Raw genomic sequence first — 27680 nt, 5'->3', positions numbered from 1 at the left:
CTGGCTTGCTATCATCCTCTGTTGCCAAAATAACTCTAGTTAATGTGGAATAATGCTGAGAAGGACTTGTTGTTTTCTTATTGCAGTAAATGCTGCTTCACAAGGAAATATGATTGTTACTTTGTTGTTTACATTATTTCCGTACCCATTCCCTTTCCCTGTCCTGCATTATAACTGTATTTGGACACTATGATGTTGTCATTTGAGTCAACACTCTGCTGTATATGTTGTTGGTAAAAATGAGTTGAAGATAGCAAACACTGCGTGTAAAATTAAACATGACTACATGTTTAATTTTACACCCTCATGTCTTCATATTTATGTCACACAAAAACCATGATTACACATATGCTCACGTTTGCTACATGTGTCTGTTCATGTTGACACATTTGGATTTTACATTAGCATGTTAAAGCCCAGGTAACATCTCTTCCCACAACATCACTGGAGAAACGTGTTCAAGTATTACACATATGATTTTTTCCCCCCCCATGAAACAAGCAGGTCTACCAGTTTATTATGGTCTAACCAGCTTGACCAAACTGGTCTGATATCTCAACCGGTTTATTATCAGCTTTGCCAGCATTAGACCAGCTTAACCACCTGACCCAAAGCTGGGCCAGGTGGTTTCAGTAGAGACCATTGGTGATACTGGAACTAGTGTACTGGACCTATTCTGTGCCAAGTTTGGCCCACAGAATTTGAATAGATAGAACGGTTCCTCCACTGTTTCTCATGGCAATTTGGCTAGTACAGCATAAAATGGCGATTATGGCATTTTAAGTGTGAGTTGCTATGGTGACAACACAAGTCTGGACATTAAGGCTGTAAAGTCTGTCACACTGTCTTGAGAACTGAGCAGATAACATTAGCATGTTAGCAATCCATGGCAGCAAGGAGACAGAGAAGCTGCTTTGGTTCTTGCTGTAAAACCTCTCAGCTCAGTGACTTGCTGTAAGTCGCTTTATACAGAAGCTAGTCCAACTGTTTACATCAAAATGGCCGCCACGCCGACCGCCCAGGAACACTGCTTTGAATGGGAATGACCGTTCTATCCATTCAAGTTCTGTGGTTTGGCCATAAATCGCACCCAAATTCCAAGTTAATTGTATCAGCTTGTCATAGATTCTTAGCGATTAAATTAGCATATTTCTGAAGGGGAAAAAAAATCTTTTTAGAGCAAATGTCATTTGTCTTTGAATAAGCGGAGGCTATCAGAAAAAGCATATGCCAGCACAAATTCCCTTCAACATAACACAGAGTGACTTAAATGTTTCGCTCCCAAGACATTTTGCTCAGGTTCAAAAACATATTATCAATCATTTTACGTACATTGTATGGTATTGCACTGTTTTCTGACATGTCACCAGGAATGAAAGAAGTAAGACTCTAATGTTACAGTTCTATCTATAGGTAAGCTAGAATATTTTAAGTTTGAAGAAGCTGTAAAGAAATATTCTCTGGCTTATGCTGTCCTTTGTACTATGTATTCTAAATATGTTTTACAACAGTACTGTGGGGAAAAGCGTTAGCGCTCAACATGACTTCATGTCTTTTGATAAACATCAAATGAGATTGTTTTATCAGTGTTTGCAATTGATGTATCTTGATAACCCCTTGAATGACAAATTTGATGTGGTGTTTTCTGACATGGGAATACTAAGAATTGTTGGTATTTATTTTAATTGAAGTCACTGGCTACAAAATGATAGTATACTGTGTTGGTCTATTGTCTTTCTCTCAAGTGCTTTATGTGTGTATATACTGTATTCCTTGTGTGCCACAAACTGAGGTTATTCTAATTTATTGTTTCCGTATTTTTGTTACTTTCTGTACCATAGGCTCTATGTGGATTAGAATTTTCCTCAAAAATGTCTCATCTTTATGATAAATAATGTTTGTATGTTCACATTATTAATGCAGAATTCCAAAAACTGAAAGTGTTAAAGTATTTTATTTTATTTTTTCGCTGGATGACAATGTCGTAACAATGTTTTGGGACAGCTGAAAAGCACAAGACGGAGAGGTGGAAAAGGAGGTTCGGCAATAGATTTTGAGTCATGACCAAAGTTGGAACCCAGTGGGCACGAATTGACTCTCAGTCGATGCTCACCTGTAAATGGGTTTCAACATAAGGGAATTCTAGACATTCATTTCCAGTTATTTTACATATCAGGGGTTTTTTACGCATCAGTCCTCATTCAGCATTGGCTCTTAGATTACCAAACATCTTCAGTTGAAATAAATATTTTTTTTTCCATGTTGAATAACCTTTTTGATTGTGCAGTGATTTCAATATTTTTTTCCCACCAACAATACAAAAACGTTTCCAATCACAGTTTTTCGTTATTAATTATCCCCCCATTATCCGGATAGGGACTAAAGTGTCTTGTCCTTTTTCCTGTGAACAGTGAATACATAATGGAAGCATCCATACATAGCAGAAAAACTGCTATCTTTCAGTGTGAAGCTCATTTATGCAATCATTTCCATGGGTATTATGTCATCTCTGAACAGTGCATCTATGAGCAGATTACACAGCTAGACACTCTTAACAAATTAAATGGTTACCTATTAGAGCAATAACCAGAAAAGTGCACTCTTTTCTCAGACAATTTAGGTCCAGGTAAACTGAATCAGCCCCCAGTCTATGTACTATTCATTTATTACTTGATGTTGTAATTAGATTTGATTCAATGAAATGAAACTTGAATGATCCCCATGGAGAACTGAGCTGTTGAAGCAGCAAGTAGTAATAGGAGGCAACAAAGAAAGATAAGGAAGAATTGAGCAAATGGGGGTTATATACACAATATCTAACTGATCATTCCCTCACTCTGACATATTTAGTAGAAAAGTATGAATGAAAATGTACAACATAGTCTGGATTCCACCATTAAAATAGCAGTACTACCATTAGCAGCACAAACTACTGAGACAATGACTTGTGCATTATGAAGGTGGAGGATTACAAAATTAGAAAATATCAATACATTGGCAATATACAGTATAACAATGCAGTGAATATGAGAGTATGAGAAAAGACTATATGTGAAAGAATAGTCTATTCTGTGTCGAATGTACATAAGCCACGCTGTACCAAGCCAGCGCTCCCTGACAAGAGGAACATCATTTACATTTGTCATTAAGCTCCTTGCTGTTGCTAGGCAACACGGTCATCAATGACACAGGTTTGACGCCTTCCCTGAGTAACCACTAATACTCTCCTCATGAATGGACAGACACTTTCATTGTATTTGTAACATATTAGAAGAAGAGAAATGTGAATACGTGGATGGTACAAATCCAGTATGAAGAGGTCAAATGCTACAGCCGTGGCTGAAAGAGCTCAGATGAACTCGACTTGCGATGTGACTTGAATGAGAAACACCTTTTGTGATTCTCCATTTGTAGGCAGCATGCGTATGACAATGGTGGAATATAATATACAGTGAACAATACACTTGCAGTTTCCCACATCAATGTCCTTACTTATTTTAAGAATGCGTGCATCATGGACTGACCAAGGCCAGCCCACATAAATGTCAATAAATCTGCCCTTATGGTCACATAAAGCTTGAAGTTGAATGGAATGGAACAATTTCCTATTTAAGTAGCAGCTTGCATCTGTTGTTGGGAGTTTTAATTCTGTCCTGGCAACCATCTATTGCCCCAACAGCTATTTTAAAGACCGGTGACCCAGCAAGCTGAGCGAATCCTCCAAGTTTTCGGCAGGAGGGAGGTGAATAATCCTGCTTTAAATGCTTTTTATTTTGTGTGCTACCCCCGCTCCACTGTCGTTCACAATAGAGCAGGGGATGTCAAATGCCCTGCGTACAACCCTGTAATCAAAAGAGAAACACAAGAGTCTCAATCTCGAGACCCCATCCATGGATCTCTACAGTGCTGTAAGAGGTTAGTGACCATCGCTCTGGATAGCCGATAGTCTAGTGTTAGGTCACAGCTTTCATCAAAGTAGATTCATAGGACAGGTACATGTGGGTGCATCATGAAGTATCACATCTGATTTTCAACCTGCATTTAAAAAAAAAAAAGATGTAACAGAACGTGTGCTTCCTAGGTATGATGTATGTAGGTATGTTCAGGATTGTCCACTAGATGTCGCATTAGTCCCAATAAATTTATCACACACAGCTGATGTAATGATGGTTTACAACTGATCATAACACAGATGCTGTATCAGCTTTACAGTAACATTGTAAACAGTTGAAGTTAGCTAATTGACAGTGTGACTGATTGTACTTTTATAGAACTTACTGTTTGTTGTCCTGCATGTCAGTAGGCCAACAGACCATAGTGCAGCAATCTCTGCATATGACCACAGGTCTTCCTTGAGGCATTTCGCAGTAGCAGCAAGTTTATTATGATGAAAGACGTAAGATCAATTCAATCAATTCAGTTAACCTAAAATAGTATTATATCCAGTGTATAATCATTTTGTAACCAAAACTAGAAATTAAAATGTCACTTCTTTTTTCTTCTTAGGCTGACAACATGGCTACAACAGCAGAGACGCCACTCCAACAGACCTGCGATGAGCTGAAGCCCTGCTTAAACACCCTCTCACCTGCAGTCCACTTCTGAACTCTGTCATCTTCCTATCCACTTTACACAAATGAACAACTGAATCATATTATATGAATACATTTATTTGCACACTACTGTTACAGTGTCTTTGCACATTTCAAACACACCTTCATGCAGTTATGAGTAACCTGTAGCCTAAAGAAAGAAAGAAAGGAAGAAAGAAAGAAAGAAAGGCTGTTTTGCCTAAATCAAATAAGCCTCCCACAGAAAAGAAAATATTGGTCTGAATGCGAGACTCTCATATTGACTCCCAGCCAAAAAAGAGATAGTCTAGACTGCCTAATGGTATATAACATTAGCTCACAGCCTTTTCATCATCCTCATCACCATCAAAGATCTTTGTTGCCACATAAAACAATTGTCATCCCACAAGTTTAGCCTAACTAAACTAAACTGAACTGAGTGATACAGTGGAGTGCAACACAACATGTATAGGCAATACAAATAAAGGAAAGGCAATAATATGTATTCAAGAAACCAATACAGCAGAAACAATAATGACATATAATAAAGTATGATAGTGAGCATTGTGTTTTACCTTTTAGATTTACTTTTTTCTTCTTGATTTTGCTTGAACAAAATCTGCGATCACCTATGCATATATTGATATATTCAATAAAGTGAATATATCAGTCTCTACATTTGACTACAGGTATTTCCTTGTTTTCGTATCAATTTATGCACATTACTTCATTTTATTGTCTACAAGCTGCTCTGATGTATTATTGTGGTTATTGTCTGGTTCTTGTTACCTTTTTGATTTGATGCAAATTCGGTCTATGAAGGAAACGTCACAATAAATTGAGATTTGCAAGTAGATGGTGTGCAGAAGCCTTATATATTTATGTTGCTCTTTTTTTCCCCCCCCAACACCCATGACTGAAATTGTCAGGTGTACAAACTTTATTGTATTATGATTTGATGCAAAACAAACAAACACAAAAACAAAAAAAACAGGTATTTCCTTGTTGGTGACGTCAGAATTCAGAGTCAGAGAAACAGAATTCTATTGCTAAACCAAGTAGTACTTACAAGGTGGAGGTGAACGGTATTCTCGCCGTTTTTTCCTTTGTAACTTGAATGCAGCTGACCATTCCTCTTGATGACGTTGCAGCAGAACGAGGATAACAAAGATGGCGTCCGGGCAGCAGTGGGTGTTGGTGGAAATGGTACAAGCATTTTACGAGGTAATGTTGTCTATTCTAAAGCTCTGACGGATGGAATTAATGTCTGACGTTCACTAATAGATGGCCCATATGTTGTTTACATGCCAATGTGTTTTGTGATTTTTAGACGCTTTTAATAGAAAAACTCCCCAGTTCAGGAAATAACTCTCGCGTTAGAAATGATGATTGACAGATTCTCACAGCCAATCGTCTGTTGAGCAATGTGTTACTTTTCACGTCAGGTCCAATCAGGGTTAAGGTATTTCTGCAAGGGCGTTTCTCTAGGTAAACAGGAAGTTGGTTGAATTACAAAACATTGCTTGGTGTCTGTGTAAAATTAGTTTTTGCGTTGAGGCCGCGGTTAGTGGAAGTCTGCAATGTAATTTTGCTATGAGTTTGAATTGTTTTATTATGTCAGACCTGGCAAGAGTGAAGAGGCCAGTTATTAGCTAAGAAACTCTCTAACAGTAAACTTATACCAGACAAATTTGAAGGCTGTCTGCTATCATATGAAAGTCCTTGTTTTATCTTTTTCAGAGGCCCAATTGTTCCTAATAGCTACAGAATGATAGCCGCAGTTGCTCGGTTCAAGTCAGTCAGAGTAGAAGACAGTAGAGACACTTCCAAGTTGTGTAACTTTGGTGTTTGATAATGTCAGAACTTTGACAGCTTAACATATATGATTTCCAATTATGGCTTATTCTCCTAAACCTCCTAGACTGACCTAAACCCAAGTACTGGGGGTTTTAGGTATTCTATAACCTTTTAGTTCTGCAATAGGTTAACATTGTATGTGACATCTATGTGTGGCAGCCCCGCATATATGGCATCTTGCATAGGCCAATATGGCTGTATATGCTCTGAGAAGGACAGTTACAAAAACATCTATTTAACAGCTAGAATTTCACTCCACATTTATGGTAATAATTCCATTGAGTATTTGAATGTTTTTTTGTTATTCGGTGCATCCTTATACTTAGGCTAATTATTCCTTTTTTCGAATATCATTTACCACCAAAACTTCCAAACCCTCTAATATCATTTAATTTCTGACCAAAGATATTATTTGGTCAATGAGATAAATTATTACAGGGTGCCTGCAGATCTTTACAAAGTGTGAAAAAGTCTTAAAATAGATAATTGATATATAGTTTCTTAAAAAGTCTTACAAAATGTCAGAAATCCAGTTAGAGGTCTTATCTTTTCCACCATGTCTCTTTTATAATGATAAAAACTACAAGAATTAGACACACTGAGGCTAAGGTGTGGCAAGTGCCACATTTTGTCATACGCAGGTGACGCCCATGATAGTATCATAATAATTTCTGTGAAGACTGAATATGTATGTCTCTTTCTCAGGCTCCTGCTTACCACTTAATTCTGGAGGGGATCCTCATATTATGGATCATCAGACTTCTGTTCTCAAAGACCTACAAGCTTCAGGAGACTTATAAACTCACTGAGAAGGTAAATGCTTCAGCATGCCAGAGTGAAAAGCGACAATAACGGCAGAAATATATCACTAAAGCATTGTCACGTGTGTGCTTACCTGTTGCAGGAAAAGGAGGACCTGATTGAGGAATGGCAACCGGAGCCCCTTGTTCCCCCTGTGTCCAAAGACCATCCGTCCCTCAGCTACGATGTTGTCACAGGGTAAACTAACTCTTCTCCTTAGCTACCCATTGTAAATAGTTGTCAATAGAAAAAAGTCTTTATACCCATAATACCTTGTGTTTTGGGGTCGCTTCCTTCACTTTGTTTGGATTATGAACCACACCAGTTTTCTTGGAAGAGGACTGAGACTCACATTTCCAGGTGTCTCGGTGCGGTTATTTGGCGCCACCTGAATTCAAATGGCATTGTTCACACCTGGCCAAACAAACTAAAGGAGGAAACAGTCCATAGTTTTCTGGCCAGGGATTCTGCCTAACACTATTTTGGTTATGAGTCTGACTATAAATAGATACATTCTCTTGTGGTCTACATTTTCTGTTTTTGTTGATGTGGTGATTTTAGCTAAGGAACTAAAGGCACTGTTTTTCTTTACAGTCCTCCCAGCCACAAAATCATCATCAATGGAAAAGAGTGCATTAACTTTGCCTCATTTAACTTCCTGGGTCTCCTTGACAATGAGCGGGTGAAGGTTGGTGCTATTTTACAGTACATGCATATATTTCCATATTATTTCTAAGCAATTAGCAGCTGTGCTGTTGTTTTGTTTTCTATTTAGCATTTCTTTTGACATATTCATGTGTTTTCAGTGAGAACAATCAATAGAAGAACAAATTTAGGATTGAAAAACTTTGTTAAAAAGATTTTCTAAGTAAAAGGAACATTGGATTAATTCTGTTTCCTTCTCTCTCCCTCCTTACAGCAAAAGGCTTTGGCGTCTCTCAAGAAATATGGTGTTGGTACATGTGGTCCAAGAGGCTTCTATGGAACTTTTGGTAAATGAAAAATACTTTGACTATGACCCACTTTACACCTTCCATTAACTGCCTAGCATCTCATAGCCACATAACATCCATATTGAAATTGTGTGCATTTTATATACACCCAGGATTAAAAAGTTGTCTCATCAGCCATATTGGAGACAAATTGGATTGCTCTTCCTCTAGCAAGAACTTTCTCTTGTAGTAAATGCAAAATTATTCAACGTAGGTGTTATAAGCATGATCCCACAGGGCTTAGAGAGGCTGTAACATTGCATGCACTTCTTTTACTTCAAAATGTCCTGTTTAAAGCATACTGCAGGCAACAGCTACCAACCACATGAGGACGCTGTTGTTCTTATGCAAGTTTGAACCAAGAGAAGAACAAATGGAAAACACTAGGAAATGCAGCCAAGTACACAACAACAGAAGCTACCAGTGTGAACTTTTCATTTCCATTCAGTAGTTTTCAAACTGTTGTTTACCCCCCAGATGTTCACCTGGAGTTAGAGAATCGCCTGGCCAAATTCATGAAAACAGAAGAGGCCATCATCTATTCCTATGGCTTTGCAACCATTGCTAGTGCAATACCTGCCTACTCCAAGAGAGGGGACATAGTGTTTGTGTGAGTACCTGCATTACACACTTGTTTATAGAGCACTATTTAACACGGACACACTCATCAGGCTTTTTATGGCTGATTCTGATTACTGATTTTGTTTGATCGATTCAAATGATGCATTTTAGCCGGACTTTTTACTAACAACGGCACATGTAAAGGTTAACAAAAATAAACGGCAAAATTTCAATCAAACAGAATATGGTTTCCATTGAGGCAGCATAGGCTTTGCCTTCTGTCCAATACGTTAAACTCTTTTTAATCATATAGGCTGTGTAATTCATAACATGTCAAACGTGAGTTGTCAGTGTGTATTAACAGTTGAACATAGTGAATGAATCCAAAAATCTAACTGTTGAGAATGCAGTGAAATGAAATTACCAAAAACAGCAAGAGGATGGATGGGCCCATTCTCTGTTAAAAAAAAAGAGAAAGGCCATAATTAATTACTGTTAAATGGCACATGAGCATAAATATCCAATGTAGGCTTATAAAGTAATTATGCAGTTGATCTTCTACCAGCTGATAATGACTTCAGGAAAATTCGACTGAAATTATAGATGATTACAGTCAGGTTTAGTTCCTCTAAACTTCAAACTTTAAACAGAGAATAATACAAATGTAATAAAAATACTATTTGCAGTATGTATATGCATATATGTTATATACGTATGAGCTTTTGGATTTGAGTTAAATAATGGAAACAAGTTGTTGGTGACCTCTGTTTGGTTGTCATCCAGGGATGAGGCAGCATGCTTCTCTATCCAGAAGGGCCTCCAGGCCTCCCGCAGCTTCATCAAATACTTCAAACACAACGACATGGAAGATCTGGAGAGGCTGCTCAAGGAACAGGAGTTGGAGGACCAGAAGGTTAGTCCTAGAGTAATCTTGCATAGGTCTGGAGGACGTTGAGCCCAATAGTTGGATAGAAAAGGGTGGCGATGCTGTGGACTGTAGACATCATTCAAACCGGTCAGATTTCACCAAAGCAGAGGATGGCACTGGTGCTCACTGGTTCTCTGTGTCACGGCAAACCAAACCCTGGGCAAACTTTGCATGATATTGACCACAGCGTTCGGCTAGGGCTTCCAGGGCCAGGCTGCCCGTGCGTACATGAATACCCCGAAGACGCTCAGATGATAGGCGTTTGGCTGCCAGGCTGGAAAAAGGGAAATGGGCTTACCCTGCCTGTAGTCATTAAGGCCTGTTATCCTGCTTTGTTTTGTTTTTTGGGACAGGGATGATGTGCATGGATAGGGCCGGTAACACTAGAAAAGAATAGATTCCAGCAACACTTGCAGTACTGGGAACAAACATTTATTAGCAAAACCAATGCGTTTCGGCTGGTGGCCTTCATCAGGTTTTATGAAACAATATGTCTGAAAGCGTATATATACTGTATATATATATATATATACATAAGCATACTAAAATCAACCAATAGAACAAGACACAGTGGAAATAAGCACCAATATAATACTAACACAGTTTCATTGAGCCATACAGGAACAGAGGCTGTGGCAAGCCAGAAGCCCACCCACTGGTTACCAACAAGATACAGAAGTTAAGCAAAAGTTTCCCTCTTCACTCCATAAGACAAGAAGGCACAGAAAAATACAAAATGTTAAATCTTACAGAGTAAAATTAGAAATAAATAGGCTAGATAAAAAAAATAGATAAAACAGATTTAAAAGAATAAATAAGTGAATAAAAAAATGAAAAGGAGGAAATGTGGTGATTGGTTTGCTTGAAATGTCTGCCAACTGGATTAGTTTCATCATTTCTTTACCACATTCTCAATGTTGCTGGTTTGGGGAGTGTAATTGGTACAGTAAATGAGGCCTGGGTTGGATGTAAGTTTCTTATTGGGAATGGGATGAAGACAGATATCGCAAGTTTCAGATGCCACTTTGTTTTCAGCAGACAAGAGCCACTCCTCCTTATAGCCTCTGTCTCTAAATTTGGTCAACATGTGTTGGTTTGTTCATAATCCTCATTATTGTCACAAATTCTTTTTAATCTGGTAATTTAATTTATGGGGAGGCTTTTCTTTCACTGGGTGAAAACTGTTGGCATGTAAGAGGGTGTTTCTGTCTGTGGGCTTGGAATAAAGTGAAGAAGAGAGGCCTGTTCCTTTTTTGGTAACGTGGATGTCAAGGAAGCTAACTGTATCAAAGCTGTAGTTGAGAGTGAACTTCAAACCACTGCAGTTAGCATTTAAGTGTTCTACAAACTCAAGAAGGGTAGTCACTGGGTTGGACTGCTGGTAGGTGTGGATTCTGGGGGGGCGGTGAGGCGATCCAAGTGAAACTGTGGCCTTTCAAACCTGCAGTACAACCTGTCGAGGTCCTCTGCTATCTGTGGGTTGTCTATGGAGTGGGGGGCTCTCTTCCTTTTGTTGTTTGTGATGTCCTGCGAGCCCCGTTGATGGGTCGTTAGCTGAAAACTGGTTTTCCAACGTTACAGTGAATTCCTGTTTAGCAGTTCTGATTTTCTTTTCCAGTCTGTATTTGGCCTGCTTGAAGAGAATTCTATTTCCACTCCTACATGCTGCCTCCTTTTCCTTGCGTAGCCCTCGCCAGCTCAGCTGTGATCCAGGGCTTCTTGTTGTTGTATTTAATCCTGGTCCTTGTTGGTATGCAGCTGTTCGCAGAAGCTAATGTAGGATATCACAGTGTCACATTCCAATCCGTGCAGTCAAAGCGGCTCTGTAGTTCTTCAATGGCTGCATCGGTCCATCTTTTAGCTGTGCTGACAACAGGCTTAGCACTTTTTAGCTTCGACCAATATGTTGGAATGAGATGTACCATATTGTGGTCAGAAAGTCCCAAGAGCCGCACAGAGGACCGAGCGATAGGAGTCCTTTAGCGTGGTGTAGCAGTGATCAAGTGTCTTCTCTTGCCTGGTAGTGCAAGTAATGTGTTGTCTATATTTAGGAAGTTCATCTCTCAGGTTTGGTCCATTAAAATCTCCTAAAATGATGAGTGGGAGTCTGGGTGCTCCACAGTGGTAATCTTTTCTGCCTGTGGTGGTATGTAAACACCGACCAGAACGAACGAGGTGAATTCCCGTGGAGAGCTGAACGGTTTGCAGTTGATAAACAAAGTTTCCAGGTCAGGAGAGCATGATTTGAGCAGCACTGTGACATCACTACACCAGCTTTCGTTAATAAGGAAGCAGATTACACCTCCCTTCATCTTCCCCGACAGCTGCGCGTACCCGTCTGCTCTGATGAGGTGGAATCCCAGGAGTTATAGTGCGTTGTCTGGGATTCTCGCGTTGAGCCAAGCTTTTGTGAACCAGAGGGCAAATGAGAGGGAGAAACCCTTTTTTGTTCTGACTAGGAGTTGTAGCTCGTCTATTTTATTGCACAGAGAATGTAGATTTATTTATAGAGTTATTAAAAACTGTCGATAAGAGTCGGTGGAAGCCAGTGGACGCTTGTAAACATCATAACTGGGTTTGAATAACCAGGGTAAGCTCATACTCTGAATATGAGAAACCTGATGCCTGGCTCATTCCCATATTAAAGAGGTTACTGTGGCATGGAAACATTTTACTGCTTATTTTTTCAAAGTCTTAGGTCCTAACATACTTTTTTTTCTCTTGTAGAATCCCCGTAAGGCCAGAGTGACCAGGAGGTTCATCGTAGTGGAGGGGCTGTACATCAACACTGCAGATGTCTGTCCTCTCCCAGACCTGGTATGATGAACATTAATGGGCCTCAAAAGCTGCTATTTCAAAACCGACTGACCCCCGAGCCAAGGCTTATGTCCCTCAACGGTTGTCTAGTGTTCCCCCAAGTATTGGGGCTTTAAAGTCGAGATGAAACGGCATTTCGAGAGTATCTAACTTCCGTATCGTGACGTATTTCCGAGTGAAACAGGAAAGACAGGCGGGACATAATGTTGGGAGGAATTTGATTTGAACGTTGAAAAGTGGGCGTGTCCTAACACCCGAAGACACACCGAAGTACCATGCTGTTGCTAGCTAGCTAATGGGTGGATGTCATGATATTATTGGTTGAAATTAGTTACGGGCATGCTTACGTAAGCACACGGCATATTTTGTTTTACAGGAAGAAAACATGATTGAATTTTGATATAAGAATACAAAGAAATTGATTTTTTGTATTTTTTTTGGCATATATTGTTAAATAGGTGCACAGTATGACCGGGGATGTGATCTAAAAGGGTTAAAAAGGCATTTTTCATTTCATCTCGACTTTAATGTATGTGTGTATTGTATGCATGTCTTACCACCAGGTGAGGCTGAAGTATAAGTACAAGGTGCGGATCTTTCTCGAGGAGAGCATGTCTTTTGGCGTGTTGGGGGAGCATGGCCGCGGGGTCACGGAGCACTTCGGGGTCAATGTGAGTACATTGAGCAATTATCTTGATAAATACATATATTGACACAGCACAAGGCCAAACACTCTGCATAACAGTTGTAATACTTGAAAGGACAATTTCAACAAAATTGACTTTGAGTGTAAGTCGTCATTTTCTTAAAGTTTTTGCAAGATTTTCTTTCTTTCTTTCTTCATCTGAGAAAGTTGTTTTCCTATGAAAAGACAGGTGCAACCAATAATTCTCTTAAGGTCTATAGAATATTAATTTGCTGAAAAAGTAGATTCATTTGTTAGAATAAATAGGATTTCTTGTACTATTCTTAATAATTGGCTACACATTTATGACACCATTTCAATTAAGCAGAAAATAGCTTTTACATCACCCGGGCATTGTCAGCCTCCATGCAATCACTGATGTCATGTACGGCATCGTCTCCCACGCCTAATGACACTGTCAGCATATCGCCAACCCTGTTTGTTATACTTCCTCTGTGTGAACTCTTTAATAATAAAGTCTTCTGGTTCTTGGACTCCACCCTGCAGATAGATGACATTGACCTGATCAGTGCCAACATGGAAAACGCAGTGGCCTCCATCGGCGGCTTCTGCTGCGGCCGCTCATTTGTGATCGACCACCAGGTATTTACTATGAGTTTTTTATTCATGCGTGATAAAGAAATGATGAAGGTGATTGTGAGTGTGTGTGCATAAATTCACATGGATATCCTGTTCAGGATGCTCAAGTATTTAATTTGGCTCATGGATTCAGAATAACCTGGATATACTGCTATCCAGATATAAACAAGCCTGAATGTAATAGCAGGGATATACTGATATTAGCCAGCATGTGTATATGTTACATAGTTTAATATATTTGATTTGTAGTGCTACTACTTGTTTGTTCTTTAGCTGGTTTTGGGCTCCATAGCAACATTTTAATGAACCGCTCCACAAATATTTGTAAAATAAATGTATTTTGCCTGCATAGACACCTATGATCATTGCACATCATTTTGTGTGATTTCCTCAATTTTTCATCTATCTCTTTTGAAAGCACAAAGCATTACTTTTTGTAATGTTGCGAAAATGTGTGGAAAGTAACTTCAATGGGAGATTTATCCCAGGTCTTTATGAAACATCCAAAAACCAATTTCAAATCTCACAGGGCTCTAAAGTATGACCAGTTTGGTTCAAAATGCAACTTGCAATACCAAGTAAAAATGTTGATTTGGACCCCTGCCTCAGCAAAGACACCCATGATATCTCTAAATGAAGATGTGGCTTTGTGGAAAGGGTTGTGACATCAGGACGAAGCTTTAACTTCACCTTTGTGATATTATATGGGTCTTTATCACATATGAGCAGCCTAGTAAGCTAGTGTTTGAGTCTGAAGTGACCTTTGATTGTGTGTGTGTGTGTGTGTGTTTTTATAGCGTCTGTCAGGCCAAGGCTACTGTTTCTCTGCCTCCCTGCCGCCCATGCTGGCTGCTGCTGCCATAGAGGCCCTGAACATCATGGAGGAGGATCCAGGTACAACAGACAACAGTTTTGTCTTCTCTTCCCTCTCTTTTCATTTCCATTTTCCATCTCTTCCCTCTGAGATGCGAGTAATACTGACTGAAACTCAGATTTTGACTCACGCTTGCTCTCACTCACTCAGTCCCGTGAAGGCGGTTACGGAATCTCTGGGTTTCACGAGCTATTGTTGATTCCGTGTCTGTGATGAAATGACATGAGATGCAGCAAAAAAAGTGAACTACCAGACACCACCTGGAACCTATGAGAAGTAATAAACAAGATGCTGAACCGGTCCTCCTCTTGTTTTTCCAGATATTTTTACTGTCCTGAGGGAAAAGTGCAGACATGTTTACAAGGCCTTACAGGGGTAAGTTCACGTGCGCTATGAAATCTTTTTTTTTTTTTTCTATGATGAAGATGCCTCGTTGCAATAAATACTTTGAACTTGACAGGATTTGGTTGTGGTGTGCACAAACTGTAGTTTATTATTCAGTCTTTTCCTGTGTTTCTTTTGGAATAAATTGCCTTATGGCAAAAACTTCTTCTAAGACTTCTTGTAATGGATGTATTTCATATAATATTTTGTAGATAATTTTCTTCTTCTCGCTGGTAACTGGGATACTTTGAAATCTTACTGTTGCCATTATTTCCCAATGTGACTGTGCATGTATTGCAGAACTCCAGGTCTGAAGCTAATAGGAATGCCGTTTGTCCCAGCGCTTCACTTACAACTGGAGAGAAGCTCTGGCTCCAGAGACACTGATCTGAAGATGCTGCGCAGCATCGTAGATTATGTAAGTTGTTTCTTTTCCCAGGTGATTACATTCAAGTTGATATTGACTGTTTATTATTGTCATATCAAATCCCAGATAGCTATCTTTTTAACCACAAAGGTTCTAATCTCGAACATCATCATCTAGCAACCTTAAAGCCAATGGGCAAAGCCAGCCACTTTCAAATGATGCAACTGTACCATCACACAAGTCAATCCTTAATCAATCATACCTGTTAGTTAAAGAAATCTGACATTACATTAGAGCAGATTACATTTCATTTATGGAGTGTCACATTCCAACAATGCACTTAGCTGGCATACAAAAAGTAAACAGTCCCATTAAACTGTCTGCTAACTGATATAGCTAGCAGGCAAGCAAATGTTAGATTCCTGCCTCGCAAGTAAGGACATGTTGTGCGCTTGCAAGTTTCTGCAGAGCTGGAAAAAGTTTTTAAAAAAAATCTCTCAATGTCTCACATTGGTTAATGTGTAGTTAATGTTTTCTTTATTTCTATATTTCTCAGTGTCTGGAGAGGCAGGTGGCTCTCACCCTCGCTCGCTACCTGGAAAAAGAGGAGCGCTTCCTCCCCTCACCCAGGTAAGTCAATGTTCTGTCTCACATCACTGCCATGTTTTTCATTATTTATCATGCATCATTTATCATCACTGTTTTCTATTACACTAAAATAATGACAAAATTCTATATATTTGAATAAAGTTAGAAAATTCAAATAAATGAAAAATAGGTTTTGCAAAAGTAAGTACCCCCCTTGAGCTAAATTGTGTCACTGACAAATATTTGATCAATGTTTCATATCTTATGCTGCTCCGATGTCATATCCAGTTTGTAGCTATAGGTTTTAAACATTTGCCTTTTTAGCCAACAAAAGCTGATAACAGGTCTTAATGGAATCTCTATGGCTTTCAGGGTGTGGAATGGATTCAGTCTCAGAAAACGTGTGGAATGTGAGGTTCACCTATGGGTGGCGTTGGGGAAAAAATAAAATATCATGCCCCCCTCACTATATCCGAAAATACATACAGGTGCACTATCGCTGGAGTCTATCTTCTCAGATATTGGACAGGACAAACTCCACTGAAACTGCATCCATATGCATTTTTAAAATGTATTCATTTTTATGCATTCATTTTATTTTTTTCTTTCAGCAGATTATTTTTCCACATGGAAAGTTCAAGTGAAATTTAAACCAGCATTTAACGGGCAGAATTATAGCCCATGCTAAAACAATGCAAATAAAATAAAATAACATATGTACACTTTTTTCTTTATTTTTTTTCTTTATTATTTCTTTATTTTTCTTTATTTTTACTATTTTCCACATTGTAGAATAATAGTAAAGACATCAAAACTATGAAATAACACAAATTTAATTATGCAGTGACCAAAAAAGTGTCAAACAAATCCAAACTATCTTATATTTTAGATTCTTTAAAGTAGCCGCCCTTTGCCTTGATGGAAAGGCAAAGGCTTTGGAAAGAAATTCATACATAGGATCAACTTCACTATTTATATTTGTCTAAGAAACACATTTCAAGCATTTAAGCAGAAGCCTTTAGATCAAAATGGCTTTAAGAGAATGAAAAACATAGAACATTCATTGAGGTGTGTCCAGACTTTTGATGGGCGGTGTATTTTAAGTCCTTGGAATGTATAGATGAATTGTGCACCCGCTTTAGTAGCCTATTGCAGCGGTTTGTCTGACAGCTCCACCCGTCTCTCCACAGCATCAGAGTGGTCGTCACCATCGAACAGACAGAGGAGGAGATCAAGAACGCGGCGTCCTGTATCCAAGAGGCAGCGTTGGCGATCCTGAAATGATGACGTAGCGATTCTCACTTCCAAAACAAGCCACGAGTCTCCGGAGCTTCTGCAGGATGGACTCGGTGGACTCGGTAAGACGTCGCTGTAAAGGGAACATCCGGTCATCCCGACTAGACGTTCTCCTTCCATAGACTTGCGGGCACATACACTTGAAAGATGGAAGAGATGTGTTGTGAGCATCTTTGCCGATGAACCCCCGATTTTATATCTCACCGCCTTGCTTTTGTCGGACTCTTAATAACTGTTTGCCTCGTCTCATATTTCATGTGTCATATTTATACTTCCCGTTCACATGTCAGCGTTGTATATTCCTGTGATATCTATGAATGTAAACGGAGGGCCTTGTCATCAGCAGGATTGTTGTCTTTTTGCCTTGAACAATGGCCCCAAGTCTTAACTAATCAAGACTAAATACTGTATTGAAAAGACTTTAGATTGTCATAGACCAAATAACTTTTTCCTCTCAGAGTGATGGAAAGCAAAGATGATCATTGATTTTCTGCCTTTTATCCATTGACCAAAGTGTAGATAGACATGTGGTCCCTGATTTATTTGATATCCACGCACTGTACTAGTAAAGTGTACATGAAGTTTTGCAATTTTGTATGCTACTGATTTTTTTTTTTTTTTTTTTTTTTTTTTTCAAAGGAACACTGATTTTTAAACCTGATGAATTTATTGTGTTTTGTTTTCTTATACACTTTTCATTTGATATTACTTGTGTTCTTTTTTAGAGGTCATTTCATTTGTGACCATTTTTATCTGTAATAATATATCCGATTTAAATTGTGATCTGGAACGTTTTCTGTTGAGCGGTCGAGCGGCCCCTCTGGGTGAATTGTGTGCTATATGAAGAAAGTCGGACACACACCTGTAAAGTTTTTAGCCACAGGAAACAGATTTTGAGACCGCCGACCCCCCAACAGACATTTTTTAAAATGCTGACATTCCCACAACAGCAACTGTACTGATTTCAACTGACTATAACTAACTACACATTGTTGTAAAAAGAATAAAATGAGTTTGCTATTTTCAGACCAATGTATGTTTTTTTATTATGTGCATAATGTGCCGCCAAAGTCCCTACAAAACTGTAGTTACAGTTGATTTTCATCTGTAATGTGGATAGTGCAGTTCAGACCGCTTTTGGAATTATGTGTTGTTACACTTGGATTTACTAATTGCAGGGATGTACAGGCTGTCTGAAATGAATTGCCTATAGAGGAGAGAGAACTAATCAATTTTGTGTCTTTTTGATTACAACTCTACACTTTGTCATACAGCAATATAAAATGTATCAGAATTAAAATGGAGGACAGATTTTCCAACATTTCTGCCAATCAACTTCTTTGGCACAAACTGAGGCGCATTTCCTAGACCAGTGGTTCTCAACGTGGGGTCCGGGGACCACCAGGGGTCCTTGAGGGGGTCCCAGGAGGTCTCCACCAAATTCAAATTGATGAATTGTTAAACTTCAGCATTATTTCATTTACAAGAAGTTAACACAATTAGAGAATGTAGAGGAATGACTGTTTTGATCATAGTTTCTCTGTTATCTCTCTACCTGCAATACAGATAGTTATGGAATTCTGGACAAAATCATATCTAATGATAAAAAATATTCTCAGATTTGACTTGAGAATCACTGTTCTAGAGCATAAATACCTGATGCTAGAATAGATGAAATAACCTCAATGACAGCTTAAAATGTGTGCTGCATCAAAGAAAACAATGTGTGTGTGTGTGTGTGTGTGTTTAGTAGCAGTACTAGTAGTAGTTTAAGTAGTAGTTGCATTAATAGCAGTTAAGAAAAGAGTGAAAGCCAGTGAAAGTTTCTAATATGAAACAGCTAGAGTGGAGTAGACTGACTGCTCAAACTTAACCAACTGAATCAATATAGAGCGAAAGAGGGTCATATGAACATACACAACTGAACAATTTCACCATGTAAAGTAGAAATGTATGAGTGAAAGTATGAAAAGGTCTGGATCACAGCATTACAACATACCAAGCCAATGTGGGAAGCAGCTTTCACAACCGCAGCTGTTAAAATTAAAATAATTCATAGGGAAAACTTAAATGTCTGTGAAATGAGCAGTCTGGCTTATATTGAACAGAGAAAATATGATAGGCCAATTTGCAGATGTTATCCATTTTCAAAGGCAAAATGCTGGTTTGATATTGATATAACATTGGGTTTCAGAAATACAAGTTCATTTATCTCCTCTGTCTTTCATAATACAAAACTGGATGTTTGATGTTTACCTATTCTGGTTGAAGTTTGAAAGTCATATATTTTGTAGCAGGCATTGTACACACACACACACACACACACACACACACACACACACACACATGCAGACACACTTCTTTGAATACCTACTTGTGTGGGCTATATTCAAAGTATAATATGAATGAATAAGGTTTAATTTTGACAGCCTTTTGCACTCTAATTCATATTTATGTAGTTTTAATAATTAATTAAGCTTTATTTAAGTATTTATTGTGTTGTATTTTCTAGTAGGTTGAAATCAAATGCATTACTTTGTTACTTACATATTGTAGATTCATTGTGTTGTGATGCAAGTGTTTGCATGCATTGGTTGTGATGACTATACATGCATTAAATAAACCTAATGTGGTTTGGGGTTGACAATATGATGAAAAAAATGATAATTTTATTATAGTGCTACAATATTTTTTTCCAACTTTGACTCAGTGAACTGTTTTTAACAGAAAGCTAAATTTGTTTTAGTTTGTGTGCATGATTAGAATAAATCCAACTTACCATATGCAATAGCAGCACAATGCATCTGCAACAGAATGATGCAGTTGTAGATATTTCTCTTCAAAAGAATGAACTTGCATTAGAACACAGCACATTTACTCTGAGACCACACTTATTACTCTATACATTTATGTGCTGCAAACAGTGGGCAGTCTTCCACTAGGATCCCATGGTTATAGGCCTAAATTACAGTTAACAACATAAACGTTCATTGCAGCTTTGATTCGCTAATTGTTTTCATCATGAAACAGAGACCTAATAAAAACGAAGCAAAAGAACATTTGCTTTAATTTACACCTCTCTACGAACCGGTAATCCCTTAAAATACCCTTACATTTACATGAATTCACCCCTTAAAATGAGTTAAAGGAGTTATTAATGGAGGAGACCCCATCAAAACCTCCTTAAACACCCCTTAATGTTTGACTGCTTACTTTCTAATTTAATGTAAAATTCAGGGAGACGGGAACTTTCCATTAATAACTCATCAATAACCTGTAAACCTGCACAAAAGGCATAAAAGGCAGAAATGTATTTGGATGCTACATATAAAAATCGCATCAGGGAGCATTCAGGACCAATGTTCACTCTAAGCTGATAGATTGGTGACATACGACTAATAATTTATCACACTAAATAATAATAATATCTAGTCAGTCATCAGTCAGAAATATGGAGGATATCAGTGAGACTGGAAGTTTTTCGTGGTAAATATTAGATGCAGTTTAGGGTTTTGTGGACTGATGCCCCTACTCTGTCCCTAGATGGGGCACCTCTACAAAAATGCAGCTCTGTGTGTGCGTGCGTGTGTGTGTGTGTGTGTGTGTGTGTGTGTGTGTGTGTGTGTGTGTTTTACAAGTTCACTCCTCAGTGAGAGCAGGCTCCTTGTTGGAACAACAGCGGGACGGAGCTGCAACTCTCGACGTCCTGCCTTCATTTTCTACACGGGATGAATGCGGCTTTATTTCCCCACCAACACCGCCACAAACTGGACTTTAATCCGTCCCACACCTGAACGTTTTACTCAGTATTACTCATCAAGAACTTGGAAGCGGAAGGTTTTTTTTTTTCTTCTTTTCTTGGTGATTTGGGAAAGAAGACAGAAGATCCGCAAAAGTAATCCGACCTAAATTGCAATATCGGATGCGACCATCATAAGTCAAATTTATTTTATTTCACGGCACAAGTTAACTTTGTGGAACAGTGGCAATGGATACTGACGCTGTGATCACCTTCCTGAAAAGTTTGCTCCTGATGGTTTTCTTGGCTCCAAATATGAGATGCGAGGGTAAGTCCATGGCTTTCACACTGCCAGTTTATTTAAGCCATAACTTAAGTATTCAAGCTGGAAGATATGATGCATTGCACAACTTGTGTATAGGACATGCATGAAACAGATTTCTCCAGCCTCCTACATAAAGCAATTTCCTTATTACAGTCAACTAGCCCCAAATTCTGCAAAAAAAACATTCTTGCAGGATGAATCTCTGAACCTCGGGAATGAGCTTTTGATATTGCAGTCTTCTCCTATCCAGGTTTTTTCGGCTTGGTAATATAACTTTTATGTGGGGGATTTAGATTTTACTTGCTGGAAAAATTTCACCCAATTGCATCACTTCCATTGACCTGATTGGAGATGGTATTCCAGCAAAAGGATCATGCCTGCTTTACCAATTTGCCACTTTTTGTCTTTCAACTTGCCCAGAACATGTTGGCCAGAAGTTCTCAGAAGCGTCTCTCTATTGGTACAAAAGAGTTGGGTCAGACTCAAGGGCCACTCTGTTGGCATGTTAACTGGATGCAGAGTTGGAGGTGATTTTCCTTTGTCAGTCATGCTAATTCATTTACTTCCCTGTGGGGGGTGACAGATGTTGAGATTTCCTGTTTTCAGCTCTGGCTCCCAGGTCTTACCATTTGGTAATAAGTCAAGGGGGGGTTGAATCATCGGCACCTTTCCCTCCCCCTTTTCCCTTGTTGGCTCTGCAACAAGGATGACTTGTGATTTCATTTGATGGACTCATCTAGGAGTAAAGAAAAGTTGGAACAAAGGGTCTTGGGCTTTAAGAGGGGGAAAAAAAGATGCAAGATGAATAAGACAAGTTATGAAAGAAGGTAAAGGGTGTCCCTGCTCCTTATGAGGTACTTGATATTCATAAATTGGTAGGTGTTTACCTGTGTGTCTTTAAATAGATGCAAAGCAGTAGTAGGAGCAGGGGCATATGTGCTGAAAGTGTGATTTGAAGAACAATAAAATGATACAAGAGCATTGCATTGAGAAAGAAACAGAAGTAGATACAAAGAAAGACTGGTACTAATGAGTACTCAAAGCACTAGAACTCACTATTTTTGGGATTGGGGTAGAAAGACGAGGAGTTGGCTGCTGGTCTACATGGGGCCAGATAGGGTCCGCCTTTGCCCCAAGGGATAAAAGCAGGGGGTGTTAGTTAATCAAAAGTTGTCGGGGGTGCTGGAAAGCCCAGGCCATTGACACGGTAATTGATTCACTTGCTAATAACGGCCCACGAACCTACAAGGCCTTTGTCTTATAGTCAAACAAAGAAGCTCTCCTTTAGGGGGGGAGGAATTTATTCTTCCCATGTGAATGCCTTGGGCTTGTTGCTCACTCGCCCACTGAGTCGATCCCCTTTAACTGTAATGATGCAGATATTGTTTTCAAAGAGGAGATGATTGAGAGTGCATGGAAGCATTTGTTGGAGGCGTGCTTTGGTTTGTTGTTGTTGCTGCTTAGTGAGAAAGGAAGTAGTTCCAAGGTTTTAAAAAACATGAAGGCCACAGCATGGCGGAAACATGGTGGAGTTTTTAATGTTCTTTTGAACTAGCCATGAAATAACATTTTTGCATTATTATTAAAACTACGGAAGAGGATTAGGGCCACATGTGAAAACTGTATTTGAGTTCTGAGTGTAAAGTCAGAATTCCGAGTTTAAAGTCAGAATTCCGAGTTCCAACTTCATTGTCAGAATTCAGACTTTTTTTCTCAGAATTCAGACTTTTTTCTCAGAACTCAAATACACTTTTCACATGTGGCCCTAATCCTCTTCCGTATAACACAACTTCTCTCTTCATCCTGAGCAAAATCATCACATCCCGTTTCTTTTTCCAGTGTTGCTAATATGGATCGTAGCCTTAATCCATTTAGAAAGCAGATCATAAAAGCAGCAGGTCAGAGGGATTAATGTGGAGTCTTGTTTTTTAGTTAGGGGAAACAAACCAGCCCTCCATCAGATTAGATGGAGAGTTTAATAAACACACGTGTCACGCTAGCGTGGAACCCATCTGCGATTTGTTATATCAGCTAATGGGCTTGCTATGTAGCTACAGGCCGGGCAGTGATGTGACCGACAAACTCTAGTCACAATGTGGCACTGCTTTGTCCTTCTCTAAAGTTTTACTGCCCTCACTATCTACTCTATTACACCCTGTTTTACCCCCCTCCCTTCCCTCTTCATAGCTGTGAAGTGAAGCAAGTCGTAGTGGCACTGGACAAGCCCGAGAAGTTAGCCAGAGTTCAGTCTGTTAATCTGGAGTTGAGGGAAATGTGAGGGGAAATCTTCAAAGAGAGTCCAGAGAACCAGAGTTTTTCCTTCATTTCTTTTTAAGAGCCAGTAGCCACGTCTCATTCTGTGCTAATTCGAAGGCTGTGTTTAAACAGGAAGTGAGAAGTGCCCATAGCTTGTGCCATACTATGGTCCTATCCTAATCTATGGTCTTTTGATTCTGTTTTGATTGTATTTTGTGTTGTATAAGTTAGTGGTATTTTGTGTTCTGTTGATGACCGCAATGGAAATAAGGGTCTTAAGTAACACTTTCTTATGCTACCCTTTGGGGTCAAATGTACACAGTTGTACACAATTGTTTTCATGTATTTTTCTATTTCTCAGATCAGATCAGATCAAATCAAATCAAATCAACTTTTCACAATATTTTAGCTCTTCTAAAATGCTTCACTGCAATAAAGCTCCATCTTAACAAGTCATTTAGTCTGTTATTGAGTCCTAAATTCGTAATTTTCCAATGCAAATCAACTTGTTTTGAGAATTGTGTAGAATCAAGTGTCATTTTCTTGATAGCAGTGCAGCGATCTGCCTTATTCTGACTGGTTTCAACATATTGACACTCATTTCTAGAAAATTGCTGAAACAAGTGACGCTGCATTGGAAACAAGTGGAGTGATCTCACCTCACTGGCGGGCTAATATTGTTGAGTTATTAATTCTATGCTTCGTTTTTCATCGCAGATTTCACCCAGCCTGCTTTGGTTATAACAGTTTTATATGACTTATCAAAGGAGTCCATATACTTACGTCTTTGTCCTTAGTTAAAGCTAATTGCTAGGTGGCAACAAGCATTCAAAGAGGCGTGAAACTGATAGTGGAGGGCGGTGTGTTGTATTGATGTACACAGAGCTGAACCACAGGATTGGACCTATAAAGCTCCAGACTGTAGAAGTTTTCTCATTCCCAGATGTGTTCAATGTGTAGCACATGATGTTTCATAGATGCAGTCCATGAAACATGCAGATGTGAATGAACAATGACAGATCAATCCAGGGCCTTTTCTCTCAAGCTGTGATTGGCGGTTGCGAAACAAGCTCCTTCAAGCTGCTCGTCCCTAAGAATCTGCAAAACATAGGAGTGGATCAAGTCATTACATCGTGCAGATGATGATTGCCTTGCTAGGGGAACAGGTGGAGGTGTAATTATAGCATTATTGAAGGCAATGTTTGTGAGTAGAATTTGCTGTTCAAGTCCAACAGCCGCTGGAAAGTTGTTATATCCAGAGCGGTCACGATGAGAGAGTTTTCCATAAAGATATCATCAGAGAGAACCCAGTGAACCTTTCTGTTTTACTAGGCCCTCCATTGTAGCGTCATTTCTTTATCTCACAGTTTAACTCATTAGATAGAAATCAAAATAAAGGACTCCATGTCCTTTGCTTACGTTGAAAGCTTTCCATTCCATGTCCATGGAAATGTCTCAGCGACATTGCCTTGATGAAAACAATGTAGCTGAAATGTTTGTGTGTAATAACTGTTATGACAATGGAGAGATGTGTGTGCGGTTTCTCCACCTATATGTAACCGTACCTTCACCAAGGCTCCATCCCTCCCACACCTGTCACCTGCGTCTCAGTCAGGCTCTCCTGCACTTGCTCCTCCAATGGAGTTCAGGCTCTTCTTCAGAGGGAACACTACCATCACATAGAGGTTTCACTTGTGGCACCTCCTCATATCATAACAACGCTAAATCACGCTTCTGGTGCCAACACTTTATTTGTTATGTCGCCCTTTGAGTGCCTTTTTACGCAGTGGTAAAACATCTTTTCTTTGCAGTAGAGACCTCTTTGGTGTTTTCTCTGCCACCAACACCTCCAGCTCCACTGTAGAGAAATTTGGACTTCTTTTGCCCATCATTACGTTGCAGTAAACTGGCTATTGTGCGCAATGTTTGGCCCTTATATTTGCGCAGTTGCAATTCTAATGCTGTTGCGCTGCGCCTGGAATTGCAACATGTTAGTAGATCTGGGCCTAAAGGTCCATCATACAAGTGTGGAAACATTGTGATGGTAAGAACAATGAAGCTAATGATATTTAACAATAGTCTACATCAGAAGAAATGGACAGCTAGAAAAACTACAAAGTTAAAGAAAGTCACTCCAGAAGAAATTCCCAAGCCTGCCATGTTGAACACAGAATGTAACATGTAACACAGCCTGCATTTGATGTTATGAGGTGAGAGCCCACAGAGACATGACAGTAAGGAAGTACACTTGTGTACATGGGTCTGTCCCAAGCCTGGTATTCATTATAGTGACACAGGATATTCCCATGTGGATGGACCCCATCAGCATACTGGAATATCTCTGGTTATCTCGTTGTTTAAATAATCATAGACCCAGCTTTTAATATAATTGCGTAAATCCAGGGGCTGCAAAGCCCATATTTTTGGCACCAATAGTCATTGATATCATAGATGAAATGATCTTGATTGCATTTAAAAAAGTAGTAATGTTATCATATGCAGCTAATTACTTTTTGCATAGCTGGTGTACTTTTAATGATTATAGAACCTATTGTACTTCTAATCTATTGGCTTCAGAGTTTCATGGTGTTGCCAGGGCCTGGTTTGTGTGTGTGTCTGTGTTTACATGTGTTTATGTGCGGAGTGAGCAAGGGAGAGAAATTTTCGTATCAGGGTGTCAGATGACACAGGGTTTTTTGGTCGATGTTGGTTTGTAGTTGAAGTTACTGCACCAAAACCAGCTGTGATGACACAGTGGATGCATGAAAAGAGGGACAGGCAGTTCTGTGAAAGTAAGTAGGAAAATATTCCAATTTCATATCTGTAAACCATGACCTCAGTCTGTGTCAGTGGTTCTCAACGTGGGGTCCGGGGACCACCAGGGGTCCTCGAGGGGGCTCCAGGGGGTCCCCAGCAAACTGATGAATTGTTAAACTTCACCTTTATTTCATTTACAAGAAGTTAACACAATTAGAGAATGTAGAAGAATAACTGTTTTGATCATAGTTTCTCTGTTATCTCTCTACCTGCAATACAGATAGTCATGGAATTCTTGACAAAATCATATCTAACAATAAAAATATTTTCAGATTTGGGTCAGAGAGACAAAATCTCATCAAATGGGGATCTGTTGCCCTAATGTGAACTAAACTGAAAAAGGTTGAGAATCACTGATCTATGTTACTCCCTGCTCAGCTGTGCAAAAAGCCACGTTTCTGCAAAGAACATTCAAGAGTGGGAGTTTCCCACATTGCTGTGGTTTCAGAATTAAGCCTGATATAGCTCACACATACTGCATATCGCCCTATCTATCAAAGAATTCGTCCAGGAATGGATCCATGTAAAAAGAACCATGCATTACAGCTGTTCCTGTCGTGGAATTAGGCAACTATGGAAAAACGCCAAGGCCAGTAATGACGTTGTGGGGAAGGATTGCTCCCATCAACATCCATGACATACCTGGCCCAGCTGAGTCTGAGTTTTACAGTACTATCCCCTTCCCTTGCTCACAAAGAGCCTCACATTTACACAAACCCATAAACACCAAGTCCAGGTAGAAGGAACAAGACTTAAAATTGAGGAATACTCAAGGAGGAGTAATGGGACAGTCACAACAGAGATATTTGGCTTTCTTTGACATCATGACTTGGTTTGATTAATTTCCTCCATGTTCCCTGATGTAAGGTTTTATTATGTTTTTCAGTCTTCCTTGATTATTTATTGAATATTATCTCAGAGATTTGTCTTAGAAAGTTATAAAGATTGAGCTCAAAGAACATGTTGTGGTTGGGATTATTGGGCTTTATAGTGTTGGTGAGATTTGACAAATAAATATGCTCTTATCTGCATTTTCGAATATTAAAGCTGCAGTTTGGCAGCCGCAAGGGGCAGTGAGAGGTAACTGTTTGAATTTTTTGAAAGTTTGAAGGACTTCATTACCCCGAAATCCTGTGCGGTGACTTCAGTAAACGATGTCTTCTTCTAAGTGTGTGGTGGGGTGGAAGTGGTGAAGAGGTTGAGACATTGTTGGTGAGTGCAG

The 27680-nt window shown here is 39.2% G+C and overlaps 2 protein-coding genes across 3 annotated transcripts in view; both read left to right on the top strand.

Moving 5' to 3' along the window:
- Nucleotides 1-5737: 5737 nt before the first annotated feature.
- On the top strand, nucleotides 5738-18347 carry sptlc1 (serine palmitoyltransferase, long chain base subunit 1). The gene is made up of 15 exons (XM_071906261.2): nucleotides 5738-5795; nucleotides 7134-7241; nucleotides 7333-7427; nucleotides 7824-7917; nucleotides 8149-8221; nucleotides 8699-8831; nucleotides 9566-9695; nucleotides 12438-12527; nucleotides 13091-13198; nucleotides 13720-13815; nucleotides 14610-14706; nucleotides 15007-15061; nucleotides 15371-15488; nucleotides 15994-16067; nucleotides 17216-18347. The coding sequence occupies exons 1-15, from the start codon at nucleotides 5742-5744 to the stop codon at nucleotides 17307-17309; spliced, it is 1419 nt and encodes a 472-aa protein (XP_071762362.1). The 5' UTR covers nucleotides 5738-5741; the 3' UTR covers nucleotides 17310-18347.
- A 2951-nt stretch (nucleotides 18348-21298) lies between these two features.
- The window catches only part of ror2 (receptor tyrosine kinase-like orphan receptor 2), a 78844-nt gene continuing 72462 nt past the window's right edge, over nucleotides 21299-27680 (top strand). For both annotated transcript variants that reach the window (XM_078286825.1, XM_078286822.1), the window contains exon 1: nucleotides 21299-21388. In XM_078286825.1, the coding sequence (XP_078142951.1) occupies nucleotides 21310-21388 (79 nt within the window). In that variant the 5' untranslated portion in view covers nucleotides 21299-21309. The remainder of the gene's footprint in view (nucleotides 21389-27680) is intronic.

Source organism: Centroberyx gerrardi, chromosome 2 (genome assembly GCF_048128805.1).
Source record: "Centroberyx gerrardi isolate f3 chromosome 2, fCenGer3.hap1.cur.20231027, whole genome shotgun sequence".
Lineage (NCBI taxonomy): Eukaryota > Metazoa > Chordata > Actinopteri > Beryciformes > Berycidae > Centroberyx > Centroberyx gerrardi.
The sequence above is the reverse complement of the archived record's forward strand: the minus strand, read 5'-3'. Positions and strand labels throughout refer to the sequence as shown.

Excerpts from the sequence above, each read along its gene's own strand:
- sptlc1 (XM_071906261.2), top strand. The coding sequence starts at position 5,742 with ATGGCGTCCGGGCAGCAGTGGGTGTTGGTGGAAATGGTACAAGCATTT. Across the intron at positions 7,242-7,332 it reads CTTATAAACTCACTGAGAAG|GAAAAGGAGGACCTGATTGA; the intron begins GTAAATGCTTCA and ends TACCTGTTGCAG. Across the intron at positions 8,832-9,565 it reads AGAGGGGACATAGTGTTTGT|GGATGAGGCAGCATGCTTCT; the intron begins GTGAGTACCTGC and ends GTTGTCATCCAG.